This window comes from Leptonychotes weddellii, chromosome 2 (genome assembly GCF_054177405.1).
Source record: "Leptonychotes weddellii isolate Sample4059 chromosome 2, ASM5417740v2, whole genome shotgun sequence".
In the NCBI taxonomy this organism is placed as follows: Eukaryota; Metazoa; Chordata; class Mammalia; order Carnivora; family Phocidae; genus Leptonychotes; species Leptonychotes weddellii.
In genome coordinates this window covers 159,425,907-159,440,276 of record NC_138370.1, presented here as the reverse complement: position 1 = coordinate 159,440,276, position 14,370 = coordinate 159,425,907, and the positions used below count along the sequence as shown (strand labels likewise).

Here is a 14,370-nt window from a genome sequence, read left to right as displayed (position 1 = left end):
TGTGGGACTCGATCCCAGGACTCCAGGATCATGACCTGAGCCGAAGGCAGTCTCTTAACCAACTGAGCCACCCAGGCGCCCCAAGAGGTCTCTTTCTTAAAGCCCTCTCAATCCAAGCTGAGGAGATGGTGAAGCTGTGTAATTAATAACTTTATCCTCAAATAGGATGAGCAAATTCAAGCAATATTTAGGACTCATACTGCCAAAGTGTTCTTTCTTACCGTTATTGAAGCTTACTAAACTTCTGATTATTTTATCTTAATTTACTAATAAAACTTAGCCATCTGATTTAGAATTAAATATGGGAAGAAGTTAGTATCTACAGTTTGAGGCATAGAGTCAAGTCAAGATAGTGGCTCCTTTTTTTTTATGAAGTCAATACTGGATATTCATTTATATATATATATAATGAAATTGAATGTGTGTGCAGAGCAGATTGTTGTAGAAACAGAGCAAGTAAACACCCATAATATTTGATGAGTTAGTAGGCCAGCCATGCACCTCATAATAAACCTGAAGAAGAAACACTTCACCAGTGTTTCTGGACCAGACTGGGAATGCCTTACAGATATTTTAAAATTTTAATCCTCAGAATAATCTTGTAAAATCAGTATGTTACAGTCCTCATTTTCTTAGTGAGGAAACGAAAGATCAGAAACTTTAAATATGCCCACGTTCATCTTAGTTTAGGAATCGATGGAGCCAGGATTAGAACCCCTGGGACTATAACTCCAAATTTCATATTCTTTTTATTGCCCTAATTTTCATAGCTTTCCATTTTGTGTCTGAGTGCTGGTCACGTACAGTGAGGCTTGAAGATGAAGGAGGTAAAGATGCCTAAAGAACACAAAGTTTGCCTCAGATCGTTCCTTTACCATCAGCTCCATGAGCCTGGGCTGCATCTGATGGAAATAGGAATAGATGTGCGTTTATTGCAGCGAGGCTGTTCTTTCTCTGGATTTTTGAAGGTGCATTTTGGTATAGCTGGATTCATTCATTAATTCATTTTTTCTTTATTTTGGTTAGGAAATTAGGTGCCAGGTACTATACAAAAGAATCTTGACTGGGAATTTTGGAAGTCATTGTGTCATTTAATACTGAGTAACTGAGGCCCTGCAGGGAAAGCAGAAAGGAACAGCTACTTAAAGAGTTATGCCTAAGTCTAAATAAGGTTCCTCTTGTTAGTTACTGTTGAAAATGAGTACAAAGCTATAGTGGCTTCTCAAGTAGGTGATTTAAAGGTTATCCTTTGTTGTGATTGCCTTCGTTTTCACTTCCTCTCTATTTGGGTCTGGCCTGGCCTATCTAAAACAGCAGATAAAGGAGAGCTTGAAGAATCTAAGCTTCCAGCTTCCAAAGACTGAAGAAATAATGATGGAAAGGCCAGAGTAACTACTTTTCTGTATTTTTTATATATTTGTATTATTAAATTTTCAGAGTAGACGTGTATTTGTTTTACATACGAAGGTGGAAACCTGTTAAAATTACTTGATTTTTAAAAAGGATCAGTAGTAAGGGACTGCTCGGGAGGTCCAGCGTTCTGGATGAAGCCTGGCCAGTTACTCACGGGTGGCGCACGTGGTGGAAAGAAAGATTCAGGCCTTTCTGAAAAGCCGCTAAGGCATTAGGCACAAGGTAACCTGGGGACATGACTGCAGTCTTCTTGGCATATAAAATAAGTCCAGAGAATGATGCTAGAAATGCTAGGTCAGGAAAATTTGTCCTAAAATTTTAACTTGTCCTTGGTATTAACTTTGGTGCCTAATAACAAATATTTATCTTTTTGGACATCTGTTGTCCCACTCATGTTAGTGATTAGTTTTACTTTTTCATTAAAGAAGGTTATTCTAGGTTAAAAAAATAGACTTTTAAAAAGATTATTTTGTCTAGAGGAAAATTTTCAATAAAGACGGGGAAACTACAGTTGACGTATTAGTATTGCTTCAACTTTGTGTCAACGGAAGTCATTAAGCAGTAGTGAAGGTGGTAGAGATACTGTTGAGGCGACAGTAAAGCCGTGTAGACAACGAGGTGATGCTCCTGAAGTCATACTGAGAATGTGTGTTAATTGAGGTAACTGTGGTGTGCAAAAAAGTTTCTATTTTGGTGCTTTTGGATTGAATAATCATCAAAGGATAATGATTCTGCAAAGGTCAGATAACGTAAATGATGTTTGGATTTTGTCTAACCTAACCTATTTTGTGTATTAGGCTGAATAAAAAGGCTTCTTTGAATCTGTAAGGTATTTTCCAGAACTCATCTTAGGGTTTGAGGAAAAAGTTGTTGAATCATTCTCTGAAAATAATTTAAGACGGACTTTTTAAACTAGGAAATGAATAACATTGTAAATGTGTGCATATTGCCACCAAGTGGCAGGAAAAAAACATTGTTTGTCATAGTTGCTAGATAAGAGCTGTAGGAAATACTAGAAAATCAAGGCACATTGTTTTGGAGCATATTCTTTCAGAGCAGCTGCTAAACTCTGCGAGCTGACCACTTGTTGGTCAAACTTTTCACTGTTTGGTACGTATTCACCAGTTGCCCACATTCAAAAAATCATGGACTGCACACGGCATTATAAGGCGTATTATAATTTTTCTTCTGTTAATTAGGTGGCCTTTTTTTTTATCCTCACTCCCTTTAATTTCTTTTGTCTGTGTTCTTTTGTTGTATGTTTATCTTCTGTTTGATGAGGTTACTACTGAAGTCTGTGGAAATGCAAGCCTGACTCATTAGCTATTTCCAAGGGGATGGCAATATTGGGGTGTTAAAATATGATTTCATCAATGCATTATATAGAAATAGTCTGTTTAGACTGTATTAGATTCGCTGTTTTCTTATATCATGACTTTTGAATTGTAGAGTTGATTAAAAAACAAGGCTAGTTCAGAGGCATTTGCAAAGAGTCTTCTTCGTTTTTCTTATTTATTGCATGATTGGAAAGCACTTTCAATATAGAATCTTGGTCTGAGTTTTAAGTGATAAAGAATAGCTTGCCAGCCTAATTTTATACCTTGCTTATGCCATTTTATCACAGTACTCTTGAGAAAACCAGCACTACCCAATCTTGTACAGCTTTAGCCCTTTTTATATTTTTCAGATGTGAAATAAAAGCATCTTTTGTGATAACTTGCTGAGATTTGACTCCCACTTCTGGTACATTCTACTAAAGCACCGCTCTTTGAATTTTATAGCTGATATACCAGTTTACTAAGGAATCTTAATATCAGTGTTCAGTAGAAAACACTAATAGGAGACAAGTTTCCTAAATTGATGCCTTCTCAACCTCCCAGTGGTGTGCCAGCTAGGTATTTGAGGCTGTGCCATGGTAAGCATTAGGTGGCTCCCAGGGTTAGAGGCCAGAAAGATCCCTGGTGTAGACTTGAATTGATCCAACTCCAGAACTAGGCTGGCTGATCCAGGCATCCCTCCAAACTTGGAGTGACCTGGAGCTGAGCCCACTACCTCAGCTGTGACCTCTGTGTCCATGGCCACAGTGAGAGTATGCAGGCATGAAAGCTGCTCTGCTTCCTTTTTATTGGTTTAGATAAATATGGGAAGACTCCAGAGGCTTCCCTCCTTACTCACCTTGACTCCCCAGGGCCTACTCGGTCTACTTCCCCATTATCTAGGCTTCATCTTCTATTCTCAACTCCAGCCACACTGGTCTGTGTTTGTTTAGACAGAGTCCACTTTAGTCCTTCCTACTTTAGAGCCTTTCCACTTGCTCTTCCCTCAGCTGAAATGCTCCTACCCCAGCTACCCATGGCTTCAGGTTGTGACTCAGGGTCACCTTTTTAAGGAAGCTTTGCCTGGCCACCCAGGTTGTCTACATTTTAAGTACCCTTTATCTGCTTTATTTTTTCCCTTAGTATTTATCATCAGCTAACAGAATATAGAAGCCATTTTACTCATTTATGTTTTTGGGTTTTTTTTAGTTCTCCTATTAAGAGTATGAATTCCATCAAGACAGGAATTTTTGTCTTTTTTTTCCTACTATATTCACAGTGCCTGGTACACTAGGGGTACAGGCTAGGGGTATAATAATTTGATGAATTAATTAATATTACATAAATCCAGCTCACTTCTTATAAATGAATATAAATTGCTCCTAAAGTGGTCTTTTAGAGTTGAGCAAAAAGTAGATGTTATATAATTTTGATTCAATTCAGTCAATATTGTAGTAGGTGCTAAGGCGGGGATCAAACAAGAAGTAGATACTAACTACCTTTAGGAAGGGCTGAGGCCAAATCCAGCCTGGTGTTGTTTGTGTGTTACATACGCACAAGTAGGCACGTGTACACATTTTTTTGTTGTCGTTTTCTTAAGCCTGTGTGCTATTGGCCTACAAAGTGTTAAAAAGCATGAATTAGTCGCTAAATTTTAAAATTAGGAATTTCATCTAAAATTTGATTTCAAGCCTTTGTTGAACAATTGGAGGATGTGCCCAACACTAGGCCCACATGCAGGTAGTTCAGCAAAGTGATTGAGAGGGTGTGTACTCACAGGCTTGCTATTCTCTGTTGTTCCTTGTTATCATTAGAGTGACACATCAGTGGCTGATTGTCATTGCATTTAAGTTCTTCTTTTTCTTACAGTAGGCTTAAAAGAATTAAGAAAAATTTTCCTTTACTCATAACTGTACAAAAAGTGGGAATTACCATGAGGGCTGTGTGTTTCAAGAAAGAAAGGAGGGAACCTATTTCTTGGAGTAATAAAGGATATTCCGACTTACTTATTGTACACCTGCCTCACCCACTAAATTACTTACCTGGCTACTATTTGAGTTTACTTAGCTACTATTTGAGAGGGTATTTGGGTTTTCAGGCCCCTTGATGAGACATGGTGTAAATGTTTTAAAGTATGCATAAACCACTCTGTATAATTGAGCAAAAGCAGATTATGCCCTCCATAAGGACTAGATTGATGGTCTGAACTGTAAAATAAGGGGCTTGAGCTAGATTTTGAAATAGTAGATATTTCTTTTTTTTTTTTAAGATTTTATTTATTTATTTAACAGAGAGAGGGAAAGCACAAGTAGGCAGAGCAGCAGACAGGGAGAGGGAGAAGCAGGCTCCCCGCTGAACAGGGAGCCCGATGCAGGGCTCGATCCCAGGATGTTGGGAACATGACCTGAGCCGAAGGCAGACGCCCAACCGACTAAGCACCCCGAAATAGATACTTCGTAATTGCTGGAGAGGAGATAGCAGTTGACTCTTGCATGACATTGGTTCCATCTGCAGGCTCTTCTTACGTGCAGATTTTTTTCACTTAATACAGTATAGTATTACAAATGTATTTTTTTTATTTTCTTAGTAGTATTTTGTCTAGCTTTATTGTAAGAATACAGTATATAGTACATACAACATACAAATATGTGTTGACTGTTTACATTAATGGTAAGGCTTCCTGGTCAACAGTAGGCTATTAATTTGGGGGGAGTCAAAAATTAGACATGGATTTTTTGACTCCATACGGAGTTGGCACCCCTAACCCCCATAATGTTCAAGGGTCAACCGTATAAGGAAGTTATTCTAGGTGGGAAGAATTTTTGAAGGCAGGTTTTCGGCAGCTAGCAAAACAAATCTGTTGGTAATCTGTGAGGTGAAAGGGTACAATGCATTGTTCTTTCAGTCATCCACTTGTACCAGGTGTTCAGGGTGTAATATATAACACATAGGAATCCAGTTGTCCATTTTGCTTGTAATTCTTCTACTTTTATTAATATTTTGAAAGTTTCTACTTTGGATATTGTTCTAAATCTTTTTTCCAGGTTAATTACCAAATAAAGTATAATAGCCATAACAATGTCATCAATTGGGGCGCCTGGGTGGCTCAGTCATTAAGTGTCTGCCTTTGGCTCAGGTCATGATCCCAGGGTCCTGGGATCGAGCCCCGCATCGGGCTCCCTGCTCAGTGGGAAGCCTGCTTCTCCCTCTCGCACTCCCCCTGCTTGTGTTCCCTCTCTCTCTGTGTCTCTCTCTGTCAAATAAATAAATAAAATCTTCAAAAAAAAAAAAAACACCGTCATCAATGAATAATATGTCATTTTAAGTAGATCTTAATTAATAATTGTAGATTCTGCTTTGGTGTATCATCTTCTATAACCTTTTAGACATTGTTGGATTTGCTGAATTCCAATAGTTGAGAATTCTGGGCTCCGTGAAAATTTAATACTCCCTGCTCTAAAAAGTATCTGATGTAATTGAATGCATAATTCTAGGATAGACGAACCTGCCCTGAACAAGTGTAGTCTTTGTGAAAGCCTTGATTTCCATGCTCTGTACATGACTATTTGCATTACAGAAGGCTTCACCAAAATGTTTCTTTAGGAGATTACTTAATGCATTTCAGTATAATTTTGTATTCATATGTTCGAAGAAAAGAAATGCTTTCTTGAATCTAATTGCATTGTTTTTGTATTTTTGTGGTGTGTATATTGTTTCAGGTTTTTTTGCCCTCCTCCTTGTGTGTATCTTATGGGCAGTGGATGGAAGAAAAAAAAAGAACAAATGGAACGAGATGGTTGTTCTGAACAAGAGTCTCAACCATGTGCATTTATTGGAATAGGAAATAGTGACCAAGAAATGCAGCAGCTGAACTTGGAAGGAAAGGTAAATTAAAACTGTTGGTTCTCTTAAAGGGCACCATGGTACCAGCTTATTTGTTTTTGTGCTGATGCTTTTTTTTTTCTTTTATCTCTTTTGGTAGCAATTTTCTGAACACCGCCCCCCCCCCCCCCACCCCACACACACACACAGACACACCCAACCCTACCCACCAGAGATAAACTTGTCAAATAGCTGTGGTCTAGTCATGAGCTGTGGACATCTAAAGGTGGCACATAGTAAGCTTCCTCAGATTGGGAGCAGTTTTAGCAGGCTATGAATCAGGTTTCCATTAGAAGCCAATAATAAATTTAGGAGGCTAATCTGTCATGTGACTGACAGGGGGGACATGATATTCAATAAACAGTGAAAATACATAGTTCAGTAATATTTTACTCTCTCTTAATCCTACTCTTATACTAGAAGCAAAGTGATAGAGATAAATTCTTAGAAGTATTTACCTGGGTTATAAAGATCGTCAATGTTTTACTTAGCTTCTGTGTGAAGCAAAACTACAATAGACAACAGCCACAATCAGCTTTACTCAAGACTTTTAGGAATTTTCTTTGATTAATTTGTTAGGGAATGGAATTTATATATTAGTTTTACTAATTGTATTTTATGAAATTAGAACGTAATCATTTCAGTCTGTACCTTTAGTATTCAAAAATAGTTCTTATTGACTTAGCATTTAACTATTATTTTGTTTTCCCTTGATATTAAAATTTGAAAAATGTTTAGTTCTCAACGATCACGTGAATGTCTTAAAATAGTACATAAAAAGATATTTCCTCATTCAGTAAATCCTTACTGAGTATCTTAGTGTTTGCTATGTTGCAGTTGGCAGTAGGGATGGGGGCTGGCAGGTAACATTGAAGGTGATGAGCTAGGAGGTTTGTACACTGCAGTTCAGTCTTAGTCATTTACAGATAATACACAGAATCTGCACCAAGAAGCCTTAATAACAGCCTTCTTCAAATATTTTTATGACATTTGTATCTTTATAATTTTTATCAGTAAGGCTTGTCAACTATGTATTTTTTAATTAGATTTTCAGTAAAACTTATCACAATAAAGGTGGTTTCATTTTAAAAGAAAATAGAGCAGTAAGAAATATTTCTAAATTATGACCCTTGAGCCAAAGTAAAGGATATTTTTAAGTGGTAGGCTGATCTGATAGGCCTTAGCTCTGTCTCACCTGTTTTCCTGTCCTGTAGAAAGTCTCAAGAGTTACGTCTCCAAGCTGTACATTTAGACACTTGGTACTATGAGTTGACTACTTAGGTAGGTGGTGAGAAGCCAGGGATTGTAGCTACCAGCGTATTTAACTGTTAACTGAATTTCATTGCCTGCTTTAACCAATTCCAGCTTCCAGCATTTTAAGGGAATTAATACCAAGCAAACAGCATCCCCACTTGCTTTTCCCAGCATCATGGCTTAGTATATCTTTCTTCAACTTACACCATTATGTACTTTCCCCAAGCCCTAAAAATTCACACAAGACAAAAAGAATACCTGAAAGCTTGAGCATTAACTAGTATTTAAAGCATCTACTAATGGGGTAGTATAATGTCTATAAGCCAGATTTACTTGTTAATATTATTAGTTTTAATGAAAAATGCTATTAGAGAAGTCTTACTTTATATAAAGTAAGACTTGTTGAGAGTCAGCAGAAGGCATTCCAGGTGGAAGTAACATCATATGTGCTTGGAGCCTAAAGGTGTAAGAACATGGTAGGTGTGGGCCTACGTAGGCAAAGATGGCCTGAGCAGCGCAATGCTGAGCTTCAGAGAGGGGCCCTTTGCTCTTGCCTGTCTCACTTCACCTCAGTGCATTTAAGATAATACTCTTTTCTTTCAATAGTCTGCTCATTGAATGGTTCAATTTAGTCATTATTCAAAAAGAAGGGATATTTGTTTTGCACTCTTGGGTATTTGTACTTAATACTCATTACAGTAAAGTTCTAGTATATGTAGCCCTTCTTATGGTTATGACATTTGACTCTATGTTGATAATATTTTGGATCTGAGATTTTACCTAATGATGTTTTAAATTTGTTAAATACTCATTTCCTCAATTTTATATCTTACATAGTTGGAACTAGGTAAGCTATACAACATGAATTAATCCCTACTTAGCCCGCTTGTGTTTTTCTTATTTTCAAAAATTACATCCCTCTTGCTAGCACTATTTATATAATTCACATATTTCTACAGTACTTTTGCAGTATTATATCTGGTATTTCTCATTTCAGGGCACATGTTATTACTGTGGCCTGAAGATCTCGTCTTGAAAGAGTTGTTCTTAAGTTAAATTGTTTATTATTTATAGAAAGGTTTATTTTATGCCGTTTTCTATTCTAGAATTTTGTTTAGGTAATCTAGCCTTTTAGTATGATGAATGTAACTTTAAACTTTATTAATTTATTTTCTTAATGCCGTAATACTTTTTCTGAGTAGTGACTTTTTACCTTTTTTTTTTTTTTAATGGAATTTGAGTAGCTTGTGGTCGGTGGTCTTACAGTTTTTTTTTTTAAAAATAATGGTTCTAGTACAGTTGTCCCAGGTATGATTATTTTTTTGGGGATTAAGACTCACTTCTGTAAAAAATAGGGATACGTTTTCCTTTTTTTCAAAGGGATATATGTGCGTGTGCTTTTTCTAAACAAAATAAAACCCTTTGTGTGAAAGTCTTTTTCCCATGAGAATTTAATTGTCTTCATTTAAATACACATTTCATTTTTGTTCCCTGTAACTGTCTGCTTTAGTATGTTGATACCCATTTTCCTAGACTTTGTCTTTTTTTTTTTTTTAAAGATTTTATTTATTTATTTGAGAGAGAGAGAATGAGAGAGAGAGAAAGCACATGAGAGGGGGGAGGGTCAGAGGGAGAAGCAGAATCCCTGACAAGCAGGGAGCCCGATGCGGGACTCGATCCAGGGACTCCAAGATCATGACCTGAGCCGAAAGCAGTCGCTTAACCAACTGAGCCACCCAGGCGCCCCTAGACTTTGTCTTTTATGGTACAGAACAATTCAATAGTTTAGGCTTAATCTGACCTTCAGTGCTTCTTATTGTATGGCAGACCGATAAGTCCCGCCACAGCATCTCTGAATGCTTGGAGATCCCTGAGTAGAAGGAGCTGCGTGAGTGTGAAGTACTGTTGTTTTTATTTTTCTTTTTACTACTGTTAACTTTATCTTAATTTTGTCTTCTGCAGAACAAAGCTTCTCAAAGCTTTACCACACTTCTGAATTTAGGAAAACTTAATTGAGTGTAAAATATTCACATGGCAACTACAGTTTCTTACATAACTTTGCTATTGAGAAATGAAATAAGCTGCGGCATTATTTTTGTTCTGCTACTAAAATTGCCCATGATTACAATTTAAAAAATTTAAAACCTAGACTACATTAGCTATTTCGTAAATGAGTGGCGTTTTTCCTGATTTTTAAAAGAAACGCACAACAGAGGTTGTCAAAGAAACTTGTTTAGCCTAATTTTAAGCTAGAGCATTGATCTTTTAAAAAATATTAACTCATTGATTTTAAATACCTAAGCTGTGTTTTGAGCATCATTTACCCAGTCTGGTAAAAGAGATCAATAATTTAGTTCCTTGCCTAATTCATAGGGATTAGGGGAATAGGAAAGAGTTTAGAATTGTCACATATATTTGAGATAGGAGCATTGAGAGTGTCTTTCCTGTTTTGCCAGTGCTATACCTCTGTAATTCTATCTTTTCAGTTACCAGAATGTATTTTCTGATAAACTGGCATAATAACTTGCTGCATTTATTTTCTGTTACCTTTTAATCCAGTTCTTTTTTTGAGTAAACACTGCCCCCAATGAGGGGCTTGAACTCACGACCCTGAGATCAAGAGTTGCATGCTCCTCTGACTGAGCCAGCCATGCATCCCTCAGTCCAGTTCTTTTGATGATATAATATGAATTATCCCATTGGGCAAAGTCAGCCGTTTTTTTAATATCCCTTTCTGACATAAACTATTTTATAATTATCCAGTTGGTCTAGCATAGTTTTCATCAGACTTATAGGTGGTTGCTCTAGTGTTCAGCTGTATAAAGAAAAACACTATATGCACTGTTTTCAAAAGGACTACTGCTAAAATATTTTAATTTTGTTGAATTCTGATAGCCTTATTTATATGTTTTCTTTGCAGAAATACAGTCATGGACTATTTTAACTGTAAAATTCTATTCTAAATATTTGCTGTAGCATTGGTAATTCTGTGATGTAGGCATAAGGCTATATTAAACAAGAAAAAAAAAACTGTTTTAAAGCAATCTTAGGGTAAAATGGATCACAACATTAGTATTTTATAGCCTTGATAAAGACGCCTGTACTTTGTCTTTCAGTAATTGTTACAGTTGGTTTTATCAGTTATTCATTGAATTCATTCATTGAAAACTTACCCGTGGCCATACTGAGCTGTAAGTACATAACCAACAAGTTTTGGTGCTCTTGAAGCTTTCCTTTTCTTTCACAGAACTATTGCACAGCCAAAACATTGTACATATCTGATTCAGACAAGAGAAAGCACTTCATGTTATCTGTAAAGATGTTCTACGGCAACAGCGATGACATCGGTGTGTTCCTCAGCAAGCGGATAAAAGTCATTTCCAAACCTTCCAAAAAGAAGCAGTCATTGAAAAATGCTGACTGTATGTATTCTTGAGTTTTCTTTTTGCCACCAATTTCCATCGTAAATTAATAAGACAGATACAGCTATTTTTTTAATTAAGAATCACTTTTTGATAGCAAGTTCACTTTTTTTTTTTTAAGATTTTATTTATTTATTTGACAGAGAGAGACACAGCAAAAGAGGGAACACAAGCAGTGGGGGAGTGGGAGAGGGAGAAGCAGGCTTCCCGCCGAGCTGATGGGGGGCTCGATCCCAGGACCCTGGGATCATGACCTGAGCCGAAGGCAGACTCTTTAACAACTGAGCCACCCAGGTGCCCCAGCAAGTTCATTTTTTACTAATGTTTTTGTGGCCCTCACTTGATCTGAAACGGTCACACTCGCTTATTATTGCCACTTTATGGGCTTCCTTTTTTTTTTTTTAATTGAAATGAACAAGACCTGGTCTAGGGAAATGGTTCCCAATCAGACTGGGTTCTTCACTGCTCTCCAGGCACATATGGAAAAATGGGAGTTTTTTTTCCTTTTGCTGCCACTGACTGCAGGGAGTGATTGAAGGTGGCATTGGGTGTGTTGGGCCAGTGATGCTAGATGTTCTCGTTCACATTCCACGGAGAATTGATCCACAAAGAATGTCAAAAGCTCCTCTTTGAGAGACAGTATTCCCAAACGGGCTTTGGAAGGCCATCCTGCAAACCGAAACAAAATTTTTAACATGGTTGCTCTGGTAAAGACTCCTGTCTTATGAGCAGATTTTTAGACTACCAAAGATAAATGCTGTCTGATTAAAGTATGCATTTCAACCCCTACACCCCATTTTCTTTCTTTATTTTTAACTCTTTATGATGAAAACTTTCAAACTTACACTACTTTCTCCCTTTTACCATGGTGACCATGCACCTGGCCTCAACAGGTTTTGCCAGTTCGATTTCATTATTTCCATGGCCTCTTCCTTCTTTTGACGGCTGGAATATTTTAATGGAAATCTCAGATATCCTGTTCTTTCAACCACCGTTTCTACAGTAGTGATTCTTAACAGATAGCTTTCTTTTTAAACATCAGTATACCTAAAAAAGTTGACAGTAGTTCTTTAATGTCATCTAAAAGCCAGTCCATGTGCAGATTTATTACAGTTGTGTTTTTGTGGGTTTTTTCCTTAGGGGTTGGCCTGTTCAAACTTGGATCCAAATTAGGTCCATACATTTTAATCTGTAATAGTGTATTCTCTCCCCCTCCAACCTTTTATTTCTTCCATGTCGTTTGTTGAAGAAACTGGGTCATTTTTCCTTTGGAATTTCCATATTCTGAATCTGGCTGATTTACATGTGCCTCTGTTTCTCATATTTTCCATAAACTGGTGGTTAAACTTAAAGACTTACTTTAGAATCAGCTGGTCTTCTGTATGTTCGTTTCCTTCAAATCGAAGTCCTATGATATCTGATCATCCCATTTCTTGTCCTATTAAGATTGTTTATAGTAAGTTGAGCTGTTAGCCTAATCCATCCGTTACAGAGTTCCTCAGCAACCTTAACCATTGATGATGGCTGCTTAAATCCAGTATTTTATGAAGGGCTTTTTCTAATGCTTTTAACTTAATTTGTTAGCAGTTTGTTTCAAATATAGTCTGCAGAGGAAAGGCAGGATAAATGCTTGTTTACTAATTTGCAGAATAACAATAGTATTCTTTGAAAGTGCCCAGTGAGGTTTTAGGAGTTTTGTTTAGTTTGATTGCTTTTGTTTTGTTTCATTTTGTTTTATTATGAACTTACTGGGTTTTTATGTATTGGTTGGTTTTAGTTCTCTCAGTCATTATTACTGTAATCATTTACTTTATATTATAGAAATTTTCAAACATAGAGACAGTTGCATAATTACATGAAACCTCTTGTGTTCATCATCTAACTTCAATAATGATCTTACCTGCAGGCCAGTCTATACCCATCTCCCACTGCTTTCCTCTGCCTCATTTTAGTTTGATGCAAATCCAAGACATATCATCTGCAAATATGTATCTCTAAAGATAGGGGCTCTTGTTTTTTTTTAATATAGTTACAATACCATGATCACGTACAAACAAATATGTTATGAAACAACTATAAAAAGAAATAATTTCTTCATCTTGGGGCACCTGGGTGGCTTAGTCGGTTAAGCGTCTGCCTTGGGCTCAGGTCATGATCCCAGGGTCCTGGGATCAAGCCCCACATCGGGCTCTCTGCTCAGCAGGAATCCTGCTTCTCCCCTCCCTCTCCCTCTGCCTGCCGCTCCACCTGCTTGTGCTCTTTCTCTGTCAAATAAATAAAATCTTTAAAATAAAAAAAGAAATAATTTCTTCATCTCATCAAATGTCTAGTCAGTTGATCAAATATAAAATTGTCTAAAATGTCATTTTTTAAGTATTTTGCTTGAATAATTCAAATTTAATCTCCACCAGATATAATTTATATAATTTTTATATAATTTATATATATATAATATATAATACATATTGTGTTGACACGTCCTTGAGTATTTTTATCTGTGGATTCCCTCTTCATCTCTCTCTTTTTAATGTGTTTATTCAGGAAACTGAGTAATTCGGCTCTGAGAGCTTTCCACATACTGGATTTTGTTAACTTCATTTCCTTGGTGTAGTTTAATGTATTTTGTACATTGGTAGTGTCAGAGAGAAACACACTAGAACTGGACACTAGTTAAAAGTGGTAAAGATGGATTTTGTTCAGTATTATCACAGTAGGGAAAAGAGGCTTCAGTGTAGAACTCAATTCCAAATACATCAAGGACAAGTCAGGATTTATAATCAAGGAGCAGAGTGAGGGGAGGGTCAGTGGGTAGAAAATTACTAAGAGGAAACATTAAGCGTAGGGGGGTTCTAGAGGAGCCAGCTTAAGAGGCTTTTTGCTAAAGCCTGGCCTAGATGATCAGATGTACAGGGTGGGAGATGGGGAACTTGGGTTCTTGGAGTAACTGGCTAGGCAGGCCAATTACTGGGCCCAAGGAAGAGGCCTACTTGAAAACAGGGCTCAGAGGAACCTGTCTGTAAAGTTTGGTCAGGTTTAACTTAAAAGCTTGGTCAGATTTAAATTTGTTGTTCTTTGGGGTTTTT

The 14,370-nt window shown here is 37.0% G+C and overlaps 1 protein-coding gene across 5 annotated transcripts in view; it reads left to right on the top strand.

Moving 5' to 3' along the window:
- The window catches only part of RBPJ (recombination signal binding protein for immunoglobulin kappa J region), a 109,780-nt gene that overhangs the window by 83,254 nt on the left and 12,156 nt on the right, over nt 1-14,370 (top strand). For all 5 annotated transcript variants that reach the window (XM_081812529.1, XM_081812527.1, XM_081812525.1 and 2 more), the window contains 2 exons: nt 6,449-6,614; nt 11,113-11,287. In XM_081812529.1, coding sequence (XP_081668655.1) covers nt 6,449-6,614; nt 11,113-11,287 — 341 coding nt within the window. The remainder of the gene's footprint in view (nt 1-6,448; nt 6,615-11,112; nt 11,288-14,370) is intronic.